Raw genomic sequence first — 19367 nt, 5'->3', positions numbered from 1 at the left:
AAATATCAAGAGTCAAATCTCAGCAAAGAAATTCTGTAGCTGAAGATTATAATTTCAGAAATAAAGATTTTTCAGTGGGCCATTTTTGACAGCCAAAATGGAATTATGGAGGAAGAGGTAGGTGAAGCTGAAGATAGAGCAATAGAAATCAGAAGTAAACAATAAAGTGAAATTTTAATTTTATATGCAGGGGTTGGGGTGGGGGCAACAAAGTGCCAGGCTTGATGGTGACTGCTTATAATGCAAGTATTTAGAAGGCTGAAACAGGAGGGTGTGGTTTTGAGGATAGCCCAGTCTATAGAGTGAGTTCTAGTTTTCAGCCTGGGCTATATAATAAAACCTTGACACAGTAAACAAACACATATAGAATGAACAAAAACCTTAAAGGTTCACCACATATGTATGGACTAACAAAGAGGAGAGGGTAGAAAACGTTGAAGAAATGATGGTCAATTTTTTCACAATTTTAATGAAATACATGTAGTGATCCAAAATGATAAATGAATTATCAATTCAAAGAAACATAAGTTTGTGCTGCCCCAAAACTGTTGAAAACAAAAGCAAATGAAAACTTTGAAGGTATCAGAAAACTAAACTCAAGGAAATTCTACCTACAGAGATTCATAAATTGCCCTTGAGTATATGTTCAGATGAAATCATTATCTTTGCCTCCACAAAACAGCTATTGAGCCCCACCTCACAAAACAATAGTACTAAAATTAGGAGACTCCCTGGAGGACCAAACACTAGTGTTACTTTAAACAATTGGAAATGAATAGACCCTTCTTTCTGGCTCCTAAAGATTTACATCAGTTGAAGAGTTAATAGCATTTGGTTGCTAATCTGAGATAGGGGATCCTTTAATTCCAGAAAAAGATCCAAGAAGATTAGATCCTATGTGAGTGATACTCAAGCTCAGAAGGGACAATTTTTCTACCTTACATTTAGCGGGCAAAGGGTGAGTGGGGCGGGAGAGAAACCTGGAAGGGGAAAAAGAGTGCTAGAAACTCTTTTTTCATGTGAATTCTATTGTCTAGAAAAAAAGATATATGCACTCCTGACTTTTAATTTCACTGTCCATTTAAGAGTTGAATGAAAATGGATTTTTGCTGCCAGATTAAGAAATGAAGACTTTAAAGGAGGTCTTGCTGCTTAGGAATGGTTAAGAATGAACAGGAAGAATTCAGGACTTTCAGAGAACAGAGCATTTAAAGTACAGAATCAGAAGGACTCTGTGGCAAGCTCAGAGTGAAATCTACCAGAAAGCAGGGTAGAGTTTCATTCAGCTCTGATAGGCCACAGGAATTTCCCATTTGTAAATGCTTCAACAATTCATTAGAGTACGGAAGGGCTTAGAGCAAAAAAACTAGGTAAGTAGCAGTGAATACAATTCTCTCCTGAGTATTGCGTTCTGAATAACCTGTGCTGATTCTCAAGCTGATATTTGAGTCAGATCATTTTATTCCTCCAAAAAAAAAATCAGTAATGTCTATGTAGAGATATTTAGTTAATCTCAAGAGAAAAAGTCAACACTAAATTGTGATGCAAAGTGTATTGGAAAAAAGAAAGGGCTTTTACATAGCATTGCATAAGACAGTAACCCCAAGTTTTAAAATATCTAGCATTCTAAATCATTTTTTTATGCTTTAACTCTTCATATATGTCCATATATGTGTATATCTGCATGTATTATTTGTATACCAGCCATTGACTTCTCATTCTCTTGTTTCAAGAGTAGGTAAGATATTAATTCTAGAAATATTTAGAAAGCTATAGTATTTTCCTACTCATATGCAAGTGTGTATATGAGGGAACCGCCAACAAGTACAAACATTCCAGAATAAACCAAATACAAGCCTCTGATTCTTTTCATATATTTAAAGTGCAGTCTAAAGCCTCCACCTACCTAATTAGGATATAATTTTTCATTTTAAGGGCTATTTACATTTAGAACAAAGCAACAAAATAAGGTCCCTAGGCTAAAAACAAGCAGAATGTTTTTGAAGAACATTACTGATGTTTTTAGAAATCATTAGACAAGGTTTAAATATGTGGATATAAAGACCATGCACCCAGAAACACTCAATATCATAAATAAACAAACAAACAAACAAACTTTCTTTAAATTGATCTATTGATTCTCTCAGTCCCCAACAAAAACCCAACAGAGACTGTCCTAACAGTTGATGAGCCGGTTCTGAAATGTATATAAAGGATGCAAGTATTTAAGGGTTTTCTTGCTATAAACCATGGAGTAGATTGCTTAAGAAAGTCTGCAGTGAACAGAATATGACGAACTGGCATGCTATGTGTGTGTACTAACAGCACTTGAAAAGCTGAAAGAGGAAGAATCTGAGTTTAAAGCCACATGAAGAAACAGCGCAAATGGATGATAGATGGGTAGTTTTGTAAAGAGCTGCGTACACGCATGCTTAAAAGTAAGTGACTTTGTAAATACGAAAAGTTGTCAAAATTGTATAGTCCTCCAAACATCCCACCTCTGCTCTTGCTTGTATTAATTAAAACACTGCTTGGCCTATTCGCTTAAGCTTCTTATTAATTAACTCTTACATCTTAAATTATCCCATTTCTAATATGTTATATTTTACCACGACGCTCATGGTTTACTGGTAAGCTTTCAGGGAGGGCATCTTTCTCATTCGACAGCTACATGGCATCTCTCTGATTCCACCTCCTTTTTTCCTCTATCTCTACTTGGAATTCCCACCTTATTCTATTCTGCACTGCCGTAGACCCAAAGCAGCTTCTTTATTAACCAAAGGTAATAAAACATAATAAACATAATAACATAATAAAACAGCATACAAAGGGGAATCCTACATCACCTCCCCTTTTCTGTCTAAATAAAAAGGAAGGTTTTAACATTAACATAGCAAGATTACATATAAAAAACAGTTATCAAGCAAGAATTATAGTTAAAATATTTAGCCCATTTACATTTGGAAAATTAAAAAATACTCTATCATTTATCCTATATTTGTTATTTTAAAGTTTTAAATCTAATCTATCTTTTATAATTATAACTATCTTTCTTCAACTCCATCAAAGACCCAGAAGGATATAATATTACCTAAGTAAACAGAAAGTGCATTGTAAGGAACTTCCAAAACTCTAGAATTATATCAGAGACATCTTGCTGCCTAGACAGTCATCCAAAGTTCTGTACTGTTGGGGCATCCGTCTTCCCATAGAATCTGGCAGACTTTTCCATGAAGCAGGAAATTTCAAAGACAGTTCCGCCTATATTGGCAGTTTGTCAAGTACTTTTTTCTGTGTCCTGCAGAATGTCTGGCAGACTCTTTCAAAGCAGGAACCCTGAAGGACCATCTCACCTCCTTTAATCAACTTTAGCAGTCATTTTTCGGGGTCCTGCATGTCCAGTTTATACATCATGCATCAAGCAGTCCAGACAAGAGCAGCTTCTTGCCCAAATGTCTAACAAATTCCATAAGGAGCCTCTTCAATGCCCATCATCCTCTTGAAGTAGATTGCTGCTGCCAGGAGCAGATGTATCTCATTGCCATGAAAAATCCTAAACTCTTAAAGCATTTTAAATGCCATATTCTCTATGTTTTTGAAAGATTTAAGAATACCTATCCATCTGAAATATATCTTTGTACATCTAGAAAACCTAATTAAAATGACTACAAGTTTGACTATTATAAATGACTATCTATTAACCTGCATTTCTTAAGTATATATTACATTTTTAAATGAGCTGCACAAAAATAATGCCTTAAACAAGAACAAAAATACATGTAACAAAATTAACCCTCAATTTGTAACAATAAACCAAAATCCATACCAATGCAAAGTATTCAACTCTTTAGCATATCCCTCTTTAAATGAAAACAAACATTTATAAACAATATTTGGGAATTTGGGCATAGTTCTCTCCAAACTGCTTCCTACTTTTTGTTGGGCAAAGTATTTTGGGGGGTTCACAGAGACTTTTCAGGGGGTCTTGATCCATCAAACCACATTACTCTGGAAGGAATCCACAGGTTCTCATCCTCTGTGGAAACAAAAGGAGAACCTCTTTTCCAAAGCAATATCCTTAGACCCAAATTTTGAAGTCAAGATACCTTTAATATATATATGTTGATTTAGCTTAGCAGCCTGTACAATGAAATGTCTCTCTGTACTTAGCTCATTTACAGGCAAAAATTCAAAGAAAACATAATAATATACATAATCCAGACTCTCTGTGTATATTCCATCTTTACGTGGCTTATTTTTCTTACTCTATTACTTTTTCTCCAAGTTTGGTATTTATTTTATTATCATTACTCCTTTAATGTATGACTGTCTATATTCTTTTATTTTATAACTGCCTATATCCTTTTTCCTCTGTCTCCCAAGCCTATGTATGTTTATCCAACACTGTGATTGATTCAGAGGCTTTTTTCATTGGAATCTGTCTTTATTGCATGTGTATCTGTAATCTTTTCTGACTAGGAGCACTTTTTTTTAATGCTAAGTAGGTGTGGCTAGGACCAACTCCACGTCCCTGCCTGTTGGCTCCACCCAGTCCAACATGGTGGAGGCAGGTTCACTGCCTCTGAGAGTCATGCACATTGCCCCAGCTCCAGGGTCACAGCAGGTCTGTGTCACCATTAAGCAATTTGTAACACACTGCTCACAGACCCTGCTCAGCCTCCTGTAAGAGCCAGAGCTGTTCCTGTAAGTAGCACAAACCAGGAAGCCCTTCCCTAAAGAAGTTGTGCATCCTTCACTGCCAATGCTGAGTTAGGAAGACCTCTCTTAAAGTAGCCTTGGAGTTACTGCTTGCTACCAACAAACAGAGCCCATCTGGAAAAAAAAATGCAGTTACCAAGAAGCTGCACTAAACTCTGTTTTTGTGTGTGTCTAGAATTCCTTTTCAAGCTCTCTCAGGTTTTATGTGGATGTAGTTGTCCCACATTGGTACAATTTGTAGTTGGAGACTATTTGTTCATTTCCTAGCTGCCCAGACCCAAAATAATCATACTAAAACTATATTAATTACAACACTGCTTGGCCTATTATCTCAGGATTCTTATTATCTAACTCTTATCTCTTAAATTAACCCAGTTCTATCATTTTATTTTTACCATGAGACTCGTGGTAAGGTTCCAGAGCCTCTTTTCACAGCTACATGGATGGCATCTTCTCAACTTTGCCTTCTTTTTTTCTCTATCACTGCTTGGAATTCCCGCCTTGCTCTATTCTGTGCTGCCATAGGCCCCAAAAAACACTTCTTTATTAACCAATGGTAATTGCAATGATTTAGATAAAACAGTGCAGTTCCTGGAGAGCAGCAGGCAGCAGGCCACAAGGGGCAGAAGGGTCCCACAAGGAGCAGCGGCAGCAGGTGGGAGGTGGCAGGTCCCACAAGGAGCCCAGCAGGTGGGAGACAAATAGGCCATGCAGAGAAAGGGTTTGGGTGTAGCTTATTCAGTGGGTTATGGAAGGAAAGGGAAGGGACAGAGAGAGAGGAGGGAGAGGGAGAAGGAGAGGGAGAGAGAAGGGAGAGGGAGAGGGGAGGGGGGGGGGGAGAGGAGGCTGCAGCCACCTCTTCCAAAGAGAGGTGGGGCAGAGAGAGGGCTCTCAGGCTGGAAGAGGAGAGAAGAGGGTGGGGCTTGTGTCTTAAAGGGACAGGTCAGACCATTACAGTAATAAAACATATTCACAGCATACAGAGGCGAATCCCACATCATATGGGGGCCAGCGAGTGGAATGTGGTAGCTTGGACAAGAATGGGTTCCCACAGGCTCATATATTTAAATACTTAGTCACCAGGGAATGCAACTGTTTGAAAGGGTCAGAAGTATTGTGAGGCCCTGTTGGAGTAGGTGTGGCCTTGTTGGAGGACCTGTACCACTGGGGAGAATCTTTGAGGTTTCAAAAACCCATACCAGCCCTAGGTTCTCTTCTGTGGATCAGGGTATAGCTCGGCTACTTCTCCAGCACCACATCTGCCTTCTACCCACGCTCCCACCATGATGATAAGGCTCACACCTGGGAAACTGGAAACAAGCTCAGGTTAAATGCTTTCCTTTGTAAGTGTTGTGTTGATCATGGTGTCTCTTCACAGCAATGGGACAGTGACAAGGACAGAGAGGACCTGAAGAAGTCAAGGAGAGGAGCTTACATCACAGAGCTCTGGAAAGCCGGGAGCCAAAAAGAGTCCATGGCATTTGTAAGTGCAAACATCTCTGTGGAATTTTCCAGAATAGTCTCAGGGGAGAGTATCAGCCTCAACATCCCCTCAGAGTCCAGTTGAGATTTGCTATGGCCAACGAAAACCTGGCTAATTGGATCTGAGGGTAAACAGGATAAATCAGCTCACGTATGTTACCTCTACATGTTCTTTGAGCAAGAAGCAGGGAGAAGAAAAGGGGCCATTTCCACCAGGTTTTTAGCTTTTAGTTTTTTGGGTTTTTTTTTTTTTTTTTTTTTTGGTTTTTTGAGACAGGGTTTCTCTGTAGCTTGTGATAGCTCTTATAGACCAGGCTGGCCTTGAACTCACAGAGATCTGCCTGCTTCTGCTTCCTGAGTGCTAGGATTAAAGGCATGTGTCACCACCAACCGGCTAGGTTTTTAGTTTTTACAGTCATAGTTTAAAAAATTCCATAGAAAAATAATGATATCACATGCATTTTCGAATCACCAAAAGGGACACATAGAACCTGACAAGCAGCTGCAGCCACTCCAGGAAGGTGGTGACACCACCCAGGAGGGCCAGCATCCAAGAGGAAATACCTGACGTTCCAAACCATGAGATAAAGTTACTAACATCCCTGAACCTGGACTGCACCCACACCCAGGCTTGTTTGCGTGGTAAGATCTTCCTATCTTTTTGAAATTCCTACGCGGTCTGTTAGCAAAGATAATTGTGGGGGACTGATTCAAAGTATATTTGACTATTGGAACAAAGAGTGAATGCTGTCGCTCTAAGGCCTCCATTGTCCCTGCAGGAGGAGGAGGTTACACTGCTGAGGTATTTTGGGAATGAATCCCATTTTGAAGGGAGGAGTCATGGCTTCACAAGGTTTTTTACAGATTTGACAGCAACTTTTCCAAAAGACAAGTGTTCCCACAGCTCTGCTGACCAGGTTTCTCCATGTGACGTGGACATACACACTTCCCGTGGATCTCCTGTTGGTCTGGCAGCTGTGCATTCACTGTAAACAGGAGAGGTTAGCCAAAGTCACACTTCCCTCTTATGGGAGCAAGGGAGATGAAGAAGCCGAAGAAGGCAGTGTTGACTCCTCTTTCACGGAGTTTGACCAACAGAGGATCACTAAGAAACAGGTTATTATTGTTGTTGTTTCATATGCAGGGTCTTACACAGCCTAGGTTAGACTCGTTTGTGCTATATAGCTAAGATGACTTCTACTTCTTTAGTGTTTGTAATGAAAAGCCTGGTCACCATGTCTACCTATGACTACTATAAGATTTTGTTGTTGTTGTTGTTTGTTTGTTGTTTGTTTTTCGAGATGGGGTTTCTCTATGTAACAGTCCTGGCTGGCCTGGAACTTGCTCTGTAGACCAGGCTGGCCTTGAACTCACTGAGATCCACCTGCCTCTGCCTCCCAAGTGTTGGATTAAAAAGGCGTGTGCCATCACCACCTGGCACGTTTTTAAGGATGAGAAGGGTCTTTTTTAGAGTCAGGGAAGGGAGCTGCAGCAAATGGACCAGTTGACGATTCCAAGGGCAGAGCCGAGTGAGTTGAGGCCTTCGGAGAGTTGTGAGAAGGAACAACACAACCAGTAAAAGGACAGTGTGTCGGAGCTGAGGGCTGGTTGGCCTGGCAGTGATAGTCGGGGACTTCCAGGGTCCCCAGTTCAGCCTGCACACAGATCAAAGGCTGTGGTTTTCATGCCACAGTTACTCCGGTCCCTGTGTTATCTTCAAGAGTGGTTTCGTTCTGCCCACTGATAGTGTTCTACCTTCACCTTCACCCTTTCTTCTGCCCTTTATTCTTTCTTCCCTTTGACTCATGGGTATTCCTAGTCTTGTCATTTTGGGTCATTATCGGGAAGGGGGCATGTGAATCTTTTCTTCCACACCTCCTCACTTAGGAAGTCCCGGGATCCTGGGGCTGAAGAGATGGACCAGCTGTTAAGAGCTCTTACTGAAACCTTTTTTTTTTTTAAAGAAAGAAAAGCCCCCCCCCCCCCGAATAGTGTTCCTTTTATTTTCAGGGTTCTGATTTGAGGTCTAAAATTCTCCAAGTATTCAAATGCGGCGTTAGGGTGTTTATTCCGTCAAGAATAAATTTCAGGAGAAGTGGTGTTCTGTACAAGCGTTTTGCCTCTGTGGAAGTTATAACATTGTTTCCCACAGTCCTGGGTGGCTGGGGAGACCTCCCATTTCAGAATTCTCATCTGTCAATAGGTGCTTTATGAAACCCTGGATCCATCGCGTCACTATGAAGGACTTCAGACTGCGGTTTGCTAAAGCAGAATAAATTTTCTTGGGGTTGTACCGTTATGTACACACACACACACACACACACACACACACACACACGCCCATTGGCAGACAGGGCCACACCTCACCTCTGGAGGAAGCCACAGACCTCAGCTGTACCAGCGCAGCTCCGGCTAGGGGAACTTTCCGTGGAACTCGGGACGAACAGCCTCACGGCGACGACCTGTTCCGCGGGGCGGAGCGCAGGGCGAGCGCGGACTGCGGGGAGTAGGCGTGCGGAGGACCCGGCCGGGACTGGACGGCGGCGGGTCCCGGGAGCAGCAGAAGTCGGTGCCCGTGCGCGCTCCCGCCGTCCCGGGGCAGCGCATCCCCGGCGCCCCGGCAGCTTCGCCGCCTCCAGCCAGCCGCGGAACATGGCTGCGCGCCGCGCCACTGTCTCCTGCGCGCTGCTGCTGCTGCTGTCCTCCGCCCTGCTCCGCCGGGGCTGCCGGGCGCGCTTCGCCGCCGAGCCCGACTCGGATGAGGACGGAGAGGAACCGGTGGCATTCCCCGAGTCGCCCCTGCAGAGCCCCACGGTGCTCGTGGCTATCCTCGCCCGCAATGCCGCGCACACGCTGCCTCACTTCCTCGGCTGCCTGGAGCGGCTGGACTACCCCAAGAGCAGGATGGCCATCTGGTGAGCGGGTTGGGGTCCCGGGCTACCGCGGAGGGATGGCAGCCTGGCGCGCATACATCCTCGCTGTCCGCGTGTGTCCTGCGCTGCGCGGGTGGTGGGGCCGGGAGGGAGATGTGGGAACATATGGGCGAGAATCCGGTGGTCTTAACTTTCCTCACCCCCCCCCCCACCTCCACCTCACCATAAGGAATTTGAGGAGACCTCCTTAGGAAGACTTTTAACCCCCCTTTCAATTCTCGAGGTTTCTTCTGTACCCCCAAGCCACGAAGGGAAAGGAGAGAGAGTGTCTGTTGCCTCCAGATGCATGTACATAACTTAAGTTGGGCTAGCAAAGGGGTCCGCAGAGGCTGGAGAGGTGGCTCCAGGACTTGCAGGTGTCAGGCTCCTGCTCCCTGCTTAGCTTGGCTTTTCCTGGGCTTTCTGAACCCAGGGTTGGAGAGTACTCGCTTTGTTTGGAGTCTTTCCAATCACACCACACTGTGGGCCGGTCTTCCTTGGGAGCTCCAGAAGGTTCCTGCCTGTTCAGCCTCCTGGGACAGATTCCCGCTGCAGATGCAAACTTCTGTGAGGTTCTCTGGGGTTTCTGCTGGGATGCGATGGAGTCGCTTTGGGGTGGATAAACAGCCAAGTTTTGTCAGCTTGGTCCCTTTTGTTTGTTGTGGATTGGGACCGAGAATCAATGGAAGTCTGTCCCCTTCCTCCTCTAGACCTCAGTCCGGGTTCCACACCTTTAAATCCAAGTGTTAGTGTAGAGTTGGCCCGAGGAGCTCTAGATAGTCTACAGAAGTAAAAGCTTGCCAGGGAAGACTAGCCATCAGATTGGCAGACAAACCTTGCTCACATCCCTGAGAGTAACAACTCAGGTCACTCTGGAGGGTTTTGAAGGGAGCTGTCCCCAGACAAGATGCATCTTAAAGCAGAGATGGACAGAGAGAGGAGGAAGGAATTGGCAGGCTCGCAGTACCTGGTCAGAGAGGTGCTCCAGTGCGAAAACAAACAAGCGGCACAGTACAGCACTGTGGGCACACTGCTTCGCCATACACCCTGCCATACGTGACTGCTCCCACGGAGAAGAGCGTGTTGTGTGCAAAGAAAGCGGGAACGCTGGTGCACTCGGTGTGTGTGTGTGTGGGGGGGGTGTGTTAACCACTTCCATGCCAGAAGACTTTTTAAATTGAGAGTCTCTTCCTGCTTCGTTTGCAAAAGAAATCTTCTACATAGGGTTTTGGTTTTTTATGTGCTATTTAATTTTTTAAAAAAAACTTACAGTATTTGTCAGAAGAAGTTAGGAAGAGGAGAAGCAAGCTCGGAGACTCACTTGGGGTCACAGAATTACAGAATTAACAAATGGTGTGTTGACATAAGCAATGTATGGAGAGGAGCGCTCACACTTCGAGGGTGTGGTTCACCGTGGGGAGAAATGCTTAACTGCAGGAACCTGAGGTCTCATTGTATCCAGTCAGAAAGCTGAGAGATGGATGTTGTTGTCTTCTTTTTACTCCATCCAGTGCCCCCAACCACGGAACAGTACCGCTTTTAGTGGGGGTCTTCCCTTCTTTCATAGACATGCCCTTCATAGACACAGCCAGAAGTGTCTTCCCATAGTGATTTTAGATCCAAATCTAATCCAACTGGCCATCAACACTGACCACCACAAAAGGGTAAGGCACAAATTTGACCTGTGGGTTTGTCTACAGACTCCACAGCTCTTTAAGATTAGGAATGTGGGATAAGCAAAATTGACAGACTATACATTGGAAATTAGGATATCTGAGTTGTTTCTCAATAGCTTGATATGCCATTTGGACCACATGCCATAGAATCCGTAGACACTGATTTCTCATGAGTATGAAGGAGTTGGAATAAATGACTGAAAAAAATCTTTCTAGATCCTGAATTCTACAGATTTTGTGATGTAATTGGAACCAACAAGCAATGGATGTTTATCCTAACTTCCATGAGTGTTCTAGATCATATGAGCACCGGTGTCTTGCTTAGATGAGAGGGGCATTTTGATTCTACCTAGACCTTTGCCGCCTCTTTCCCCTTTTCTTCGCTTATGGTCCACGTCACTGTACTAATCCTTTGTGGTCAGTGTCTTAGTTAGGGTTTCTATTGTTATGAAGAGATACCTTGGTCATGGCAACTCGCATAAAAGAAAGATATTTTGTAGGGGTGGCTGGCTTATAGTTCAGAGGTTCAGTCCATTATCATCATGTTGGGGCACAGCAGCTTGCAGGCAGACATGATGCTGGAAAAGTAGCTGACAGTCCTGTATCTGGCTGGCAGCAGGAAATGACCTGAGACACTGGGTGGTATCTTGACCATCTGTGAGATCTCAAAGCCCACCTCCATAGTGACATTTCCTCTAACAAGACCACACCTACTCCAACAAGTCATACCTCCTGACAGTTCTACTCCCTTTGGGAGACATTTTCTTTCAAACCACCACTACCAGCGTGAGAAGACAGAGGAAGATGCCCACAATGTGGATGAGGATATGGGCGATCTCTAGATGTGGATGAGGATATGGGCGATCTCTAGATGTGGATGAGGATATGGGCGATCTCTAGATGTGGATGAGGATATGGGCGATCTCTAGATGTGGATGAGGATATGGGCGATCTCTAGATGTGGATGAGGATATGGGCGATCTCTAGATGTGGATGAGGATATGGGCGATCTCTAGATGTGGATGAGGATATGGGCGATCTCTAGAGATTCTTACCTTAGAAGCTCTGTGCAATGCCTTAAATAACAACAAAAAAGCCAGTTCATAGGGGACCGGAGATATGGTCAGTGGCTAAGAGTATTTGCTACTCTTGCAAAGGACAAAACGAGTTCAGTTTCTAGCACCATGGAAGACCATTGGCAACCACCAGAAACTCCACTTCCAGGGGATCCAATGCCCCTTCCTGGTGTCTACAGATACCCACATGCACAGAGACATGGACAAATTAACGAAAATAAATCTGTTTAAAAGTCAGTTTTAAAGTATTCTCTTCTAATTATTAAGTACTTTCAATCAATTAGATCTGAAGTAAAATTGAACAAAGTGTGGCTCCATTTTGTGGCTCCCCAAACACTACTTTTTTCATAGAGCAGTAACATTATTGGTGCGGTATTTAGATGTCGTGGGGGAGGGTGGCGTGAAAGGATTTCTAAACAGATTGGGGTGCATGTGTGGCCTTGAAACCTTTTGGAAAAGTTGATAGTAAGATTGAACTAGGTTTTGAAGGATAAACAGGAATTCCGAGAGGATTTCTCCTGGAAAGGAAGTCTTGCAGAAGAGGGAACTAGGAGACAAAATACTCAGAGCATTGGCCAGAGCTTCCATGCAGACGGATTATAGCAGGTGACCAGTATAATGACTGCCATCCTCAAGATGCATATTCTACCACAGCATCTCTCTGTAAATGTCAGCTTTTGGACTTGCCCCAGAAGGGTATTGTCCGGAAGGTTCGAAGTTACAACCGAAACCATGTTTCTGAGGGATGTTGATGCAGTTATCTAATTATTATTTATCAATAAAAAATTAGAAGTCAAATATTGGGATAAGAACCTGGATGATCCGAGAAGCAGTGGAGAAGCAGTTAGGGACCTCCATCCAAAAGGACTGAGATCCTTACTTCTTCCTGTCTCTCTATCTGCCCTCAGTCTTCAAAAATCTCTATGGTTAACTTTGGTCATCTAGTACCTAGCTCTGTCCTCTGATTCAAAAGCAAGCTTTATTATCAGAATGCAATCAAAATATCACACAACAGGATGTTGTAACCATAGGAACTTCTACCAGTTACTTTCTTCCTGACTCTTAAACCCAAGATATACTCAGCATCTGAGATGCCAAATGGGATGTCTGCTGTGCCAGGCTATGTCTATCAACTTCAAAAACGGCCGTGAACTACTGAGAGTCTTCAAGCAAGCATCACTGAGTAGCATCTGGGATGCTAGCTTTCACTGAGTCACGTTTCAGCAACTCACTCAGTGCAGACAGACTCACTCTTCTCCTTCATCCTCTGATGATGGATGGAAGAACATGGGATAAGGTTTCTTTCCTCGATCATTGACAGTCAAGACATTTTCCCCTAGCACACTGTGTCATTGAAAGACTAGCCCATGGACCACATGAAGACTTGCTTGTCACATGATTCCCTTCCACAGCTTTCTAGACCTGACCTGTACTGCACACACAGATGAGATGGGAACCAACAAACTGGTGTAAGAACCTCTGCTTTTGGAAAATGTATTTATTTTGATGATCATTGAAGTGTTGGGGAGTTGACTGAACATTGGAAAGGTTTTATTTCAGAGATACACTTCACAGCAGCAAAAGGGAATTTGTTTTTAATTCTCTTATGTAATCTTCAAACTCAACAGACTATTTGCTTTTCTTTAATGATCACAATCTGGGATAAGAAACAAGGCAGGAATTTCCTACACACTAAAAGGTGTAGTACTGTGACGAGACACAGGGACTGTGAGACTCTGGGACGTGAGGCAGTGAGCTTCAATGCCTTATCTTTAATTCAGGGTTGCCACGCACAAGCGGCCATAGCAATAGAGGAAAAGGTTGATGTCCTTCCACTTTCCAGAGCTGTGATTTCAGTAAGGCCCGTGTATCAGCAGCGAAAATGAAGAAGGCACATTTGACTCAAAAGAAGAATACTTGATCTAAAAAAAAGCCTACGACACTTGTGGGGAGGCAGTCACAAGGCAATAGCTGCTGTGTGTTTATGGAACAATTTAGGCATTTTATCTGGTGGAGTGGTGCCAAGTATTGTACTTAATGGAGAGCCATTTTTTATGGTTTTAAATAGAGTGATGAGATTTTGTTGACATAAATATGCAGTGATGGGCTTCTGCTTGTTCTGAGGAATTAGTGCCAATGCTTTGCCCTCTCTCTCTGCATTGTTTGGGGATTATGTGGAGTTTACTTCCATATTTTAATGGCCAAGCATGAGCACTTTGGCAGATGCTCAACTAGATAATGTAAGTATGTTTTTAAACTGCTATCAGTGATTGGTTTTTAGCACCAGCGTGGAGATGATGTCATAGTTTGCCAGGAGCTTGGCATGCACTGTTATCCCTTCAAAGACAAGCTTTAGCCTGCAGTGAAAATAGATGGTTCTTTTTGGTTTTTTGTTTGTGTCTTTTTTTTGATCAATTTGTTTGACTTTTACACACCAAAATAACAAATTGGTTAATAAGTGAGTTATCATATTCCAATCTTTCTGAATAACCTTTTTATCTAATTTCTAATCTTTTTTTATTTTTTGTAGAATACGGCATTTATTTTTTTAATTGTTTTTATTGAGCTATATATTTTTCTCCACTCTCCTCCATTTCTACCCTCTCCCATGGTTCCCACTGCTTCCAATTTACTCAGGAGATCTTATCTTTTCCTACTTCCCATGTAGATTAGATGTATGTATGTCTCTCTTAGGGTCTTCTTTGTTGTCTAGGTTCGCTGGGATTGTGAATTGTAGGCTGTTTTTTTTTTTTTTCTTTAAGTCTAAAAGCCACGTAGGAGTGAGTACATATGATAATTGTCTTTCAGGGTCTGGGTTACCTCACTCGGTATGATGTTTTCTAGCTCCATCCATTTGCCTGCAAATTTCAAGACATCATTACTTTTTTTTTGCTGTGTAGTACTCCATTGTATAAATGTACCACATTTTCCTTATCCATTCTTTGGGTGAGGGGCATTTAGGTTATTTCCAGGTTCTGGCTATGACAAACAATGCTGCTATGAACATAGTTGAGCACAAGTCCTTGTGTTATGATTCAGCATCTTTTGGGTATATACCTGAAAGTGTTATTGCTGGGTCTTGAGGTAGGTTGTTTCCTAATTTTCTGAGAAATCACCATATTGATATCCAAAGGGATTATACCAATTTGCACTCCCACCAGCAATGCAGGAGTGTTCCCTTTACCCCACATCCTCTCTAACATAAGTGGTCCTCATTGTTTTCGAACTTGGTCATTCTTACAGGTGTAAGATGGAATCTCAGAGTCGTTTTGATTTTCATTTCTCTGATGGCTAAGGATGTTGAGCATTTTCTTAAGTGTCTTTCAGCCCTTTTAGATTCCTCTGTTGAGAGTTCTCTGTTTAGGTCTGTACCCCATTTTTTATTGGATTACTTGTTCTTTTGATGACCAATTTCTTGAGCTCTTTGTATATTTTGGAGATCAGCCTTTTGTCCCTTGTGGGGTTGGTGAAAAAATAGATAGTTCTTTAATCTTTTTCCTGATAGTATTTTGTTTTCTCTTTTCTTTCCTTTTCTTTTTTCTTATTTTTTCCAACATGATAATTTGGAATGGGTCTGGGTCTTTATAAGTTAGAATTTGGCAGACTGAGGCTTAAGTCTTCTGTGCCATCATGAGCCCATTTCACCACCTCACTTCACGTATGGGGAAGCTGAGGCACAGAGAGTGGTAATGCCTTGCTGAAGGTCACAAGGCCAGCACATGGTGAAGTCGGAATGGGAGCCAGGCGGCTGATGTGCACACAAAGTACATGTGGTCTGCTTAGAGCAATAAAGGACCCATTAGCTCTCCTTCCTGCTTCTGTCTGTTGACCCAGCTTGGGAAGATAAACGCCCCAGTGTTTCCTTCCAGTGAGAAGTGTCTCTTCTGCTTGACCGACACCAGGGGCTCTGTGGGCTCTGTGGTTCTCTTCCGCTGTCCTGGTCATTTCGTCACTTAGCTCAGGCACTGAACTAGTTACTGAGCTCAGCTCTGTTTTAGAAAAGTCCACGGGAACAAAATAATACTAAAAGGCATGTGTTGTGCATAGGGATGCAAGTCACTGCCTGCAGCCAAAAGAAATCTCCCCAAGTGTGACTATCAGCAATAATTAAAACCGAACTTTGCACATGTCTGGTGGCTGCATTTTAGGTCCCTATTGTTAAAGCAGTCCATCTTTCAGCTTCTTCGGTGGGTGGTCTTAGATTTGCTTTTCCTATAAACTCTATTTTTTTTTTTGCAATGTTTGGAGAGACCTGTCAGACTTGCTCCCAAACTCCAGTTTTGAAAATGTGACTGGATTTCTGAACTACATACTCCTTCGAATAAAAGCAACAAATGCATGTCATGTCGCCAATCCCATTGCTCCAATGGTGACGAACTGCTGTAATTGACAGGGTCCCTAAATTGTCCGCATCCTATCTTACTGAGTTGCATGCATGTGGACTCCAAAGCACAGGGAAGGTAAAGGATTCCCCCCAGTAAGTTATATAGTAAATAACATGATGAGATAGTCGATTTCACGTGTCGGTTATAGCATGCCTCTCCTGGTTTGGGAAGCATACCAGTTATCCTAAGAAGAGGTTGGTGTTACAAATATGTCTTCAGGTCTTTATCCAAGTGATTCCACCTCTGGATTCCCTTGCCCCTCTTGGGTCACAGGCTTGTGCTTCTCACGTCCTCCTGCTCGGCTGTCTCCTGTGGCGGGAGACAGAAACAATGAAAGCTCTGTAACCAGGAATGTTGTCGGTTGTGCTGTGGTCCCTTTTCCTACATGTAAATGTGTCTTTTCACTGTGTGGCACTGTCTCCACTCCACAGAGCAGTATAGTAGGACCATTATGGGGCTCTCATGGGCACGATAGTAGGGGATTATAAAGGTTGTTTCTACATGTTTCTTCACAATATGTAACCTTATACAGTAAAGTCAGAGAGAAAGCTGTTAGCCTCTAATGTATTTGTTAGATGGTTTTCCAGTTACTATCTTATAAAGAGAGTTCACTGTGTGTATTTAAAGCAAAACTGTAATTCATCAAGAGCTGCAAATTTAATGGCTTTGACATTTTTACTCTCAAAGGAGTGACTTGTTAATTTAGTTACATTTACGTTAACATATCAAAATTTGTGATTAAAAATTATATCTGGGACTGGAGCAATGACTCATTGGTTAAGAGCAAGTATTGTTCTTGCAGAGGACCCACATCCAATCCCCCCAGCACTCACTTTGGGAGGTCAGAACCACCTGTAACTCCAGCTCCAGGGGATCTGACACAGTCTACAGGTCTCCGAGGGCACTACACTCATGTGCAAACACATATGCTTATACACAGATGTGCACATAGCGTTTATACACACATATACACTTAACCCCCCACAGATACACATAACTTAAAATAAAAATATCTTAAAAGGTTGGATTCCTTAGAACTCTTGCATATTTACTTAAGAATAATGTAACAAGAACTTTTCCCTTGGACTTGTTTCTTTTCTAAGTTAAAATGCAAGACTCCCCTACTAAAACAGTCAACGTGTGTAGGGATGAGATGAAATGTAAACTTCTCTTCTACTTTACAGCACCTGCCAGAGGACAGCAATGAGAGTGTTCTCATATTTGCCTAGAAACTATCCATGTGTGTGCATGTTTTGACCCAAACATAAATGCTGACTGTATCCTACATAAGGATGATGTTTTGAAACCCGTTTTTCTGTATCAGGGTCTTTAAACACTGACGGTACCATCTTCCTTTCCTGTGGCCATAATCAAATCAGTTTCATAACCATGGTTTCATGGTGTTACTCTGTAGATTTACAATCCCCTGCTTTCTTGTTTGACTCTTTGTCCTCTAGTAGATCTGCCCCATCACTATCTTTAAGTATTTTAATTTTTTTTTACTATTCTATGTGAATGAGTATTTTTTCCTGCATGTATGTCTGTGCACTGCATATGTGTGCCTGGTGTCCCTAGAGGCTAAAAGAGGGCATTGGGTCCCCCTGGATCTGAAGTTACATATGGCTGTGACTTGCCGTGTGAGTGCCGGGACTCAAGCCCCCTGGAAGAGCAACAAGTGCTCTTAGCCACTAAGCTATCTCTCCAGCCCTCTGGATCAATCTTTAAAAAGTACTTTTGTAATTTTATAATTGTACATAAATTAAATTTGCATCTCCAAATTCTATATCATAAATGTCTAAGTTTATAATGCCTCAAAAGTGCATAAGCCTGTGTAATGAATACTTCACCTGGCCAGGTCTGCATTTCTCCACAGCTTTACTGAGGCTGCGTAGCACTGGTCCATGAACTGTGGTCCAGGCAGTCAAGTCCCCGTTAGCCTCACATTGTATGAGTTTGTAGTACTCTGCTTACTACAAAGTGGGTCTTTGACTTGGTATATCTGACCCCTGTTGGTATGTTGGTACTCCCCTCAGGCTAAGCCCTAAGTAGTAACGCTGAGCACTGGAAGGCTTGGCGAGTGGCCATGGGGTGACCTAGTGGTAAATAAATCAGGATTATATTACTTTTCCTCCTGATATCCATTCTTCTAGTAGGAAAACTGTGTTAATGTTTATATCGTTTTTTTTTAAATCTTGTTATAGGTAATAATTGGAAATCCATGAAGAATTTACAGGATGGCTCTAGTTAATTTAGTGGAATATGCTGCCCCGTAAAACTACATTTGCTGTTGGTGACATTAACCAAGTCTGCTACATGAATTAAACTTTAGATTTGGCCAGAAAGTACTTCTTTTCTTCTTCAGGAACACCATATGTGCAAAGATTTTGTTTTTCAGACTTGAACTTTGACTAACAAGGCCCTGAGGTTTGCTAAGGCTAAACTCAGGGCTTTGCAACAAGTTCATTTCACTGAATCTATATTTGTTATTATTATTTTAGCTGTTTGGCAAATTCAGCAAGCTGATGACTATCTGTTGCCTCGTTGAGATTTTGCCTATGTACATCATGCAGAAATCACTTTCTCCCTCCAGTGCTCTCGGATTCCTTTTGAGGATACCTTAGAACACACGCGTCAGAAGCACGAGAAGCATAAGGAATGAGGCAGGAAGCCAAGCCTGCAGGAAGGCTTCTGCTAAAGGATTTTTATGAGTATCTGGGTTCAGTGGTGTGCTGGCTGTGTTAGAATAGTTCATTTCCTTCCAGGTTCAGTTATTTGAAAGTCAGTCAAGAGGTGTATGCCAGGCTGGAGAAAGGCTCCTTCAATTGAGATCTCCCCAATTTGACTACTAGCTACCAAATAATGATGATAATGATGACGATGATAAATATTAATAATGAATTAGTCTGCAATGTATGCATTTATAGTCCATAGGATTTTTTATTTTTTTTTGTTTGTTTGGTTCATTTTGGTTTTTTTGTGGGGGGGGGTTTCATTTTTGTTTTGGTGGTTGGTTTTGGTTTTTCAAGACAGAGTTTTTCTGTGTAGCCCTGGCTGTCCAGAACTCACTCTGTAGAGCAGGCTGGCCTCGAACTCACAGAGATCTGCCTGCCTCTGCCT

At 42.5% G+C, this 19367-nt stretch overlaps 1 protein-coding gene across 2 annotated transcripts in view; it reads left to right on the top strand.

The window, feature by feature from the left end:
- Window positions 1–7189: 7189 nt before the first annotated feature.
- Colgalt2 (collagen beta(1-O)galactosyltransferase 2) overlaps window positions 7190–19367 on the top strand; it is a 96464-nt gene continuing 84286 nt past the window's right edge. The window contains exon 1 of one of the 2 annotated variants that reach the window (XM_038349292.1): window positions 7190–7317. In XM_038349292.1, the coding sequence (XP_038205220.1) occupies window positions 7229–7317 (89 nt within the window). In that variant the 5' untranslated portion in view covers window positions 7190–7228. Of the gene's footprint in view, window positions 7318–8853; window positions 9117–19367 lie in introns of those variants that run through there. The other variant, XM_038349291.1, reaches the window with a different exon arrangement.

This window comes from Arvicola amphibius, chromosome 12 (assembly GCF_903992535.2).
Source record: "Arvicola amphibius chromosome 12, mArvAmp1.2, whole genome shotgun sequence".
Lineage (NCBI taxonomy): Eukaryota > Metazoa > Chordata > Mammalia > Rodentia > Cricetidae > Arvicola > Arvicola amphibius.
The sequence above is the reverse complement of the archived record's forward strand: the minus strand, read 5'-3'. Positions and strand labels throughout refer to the sequence as shown.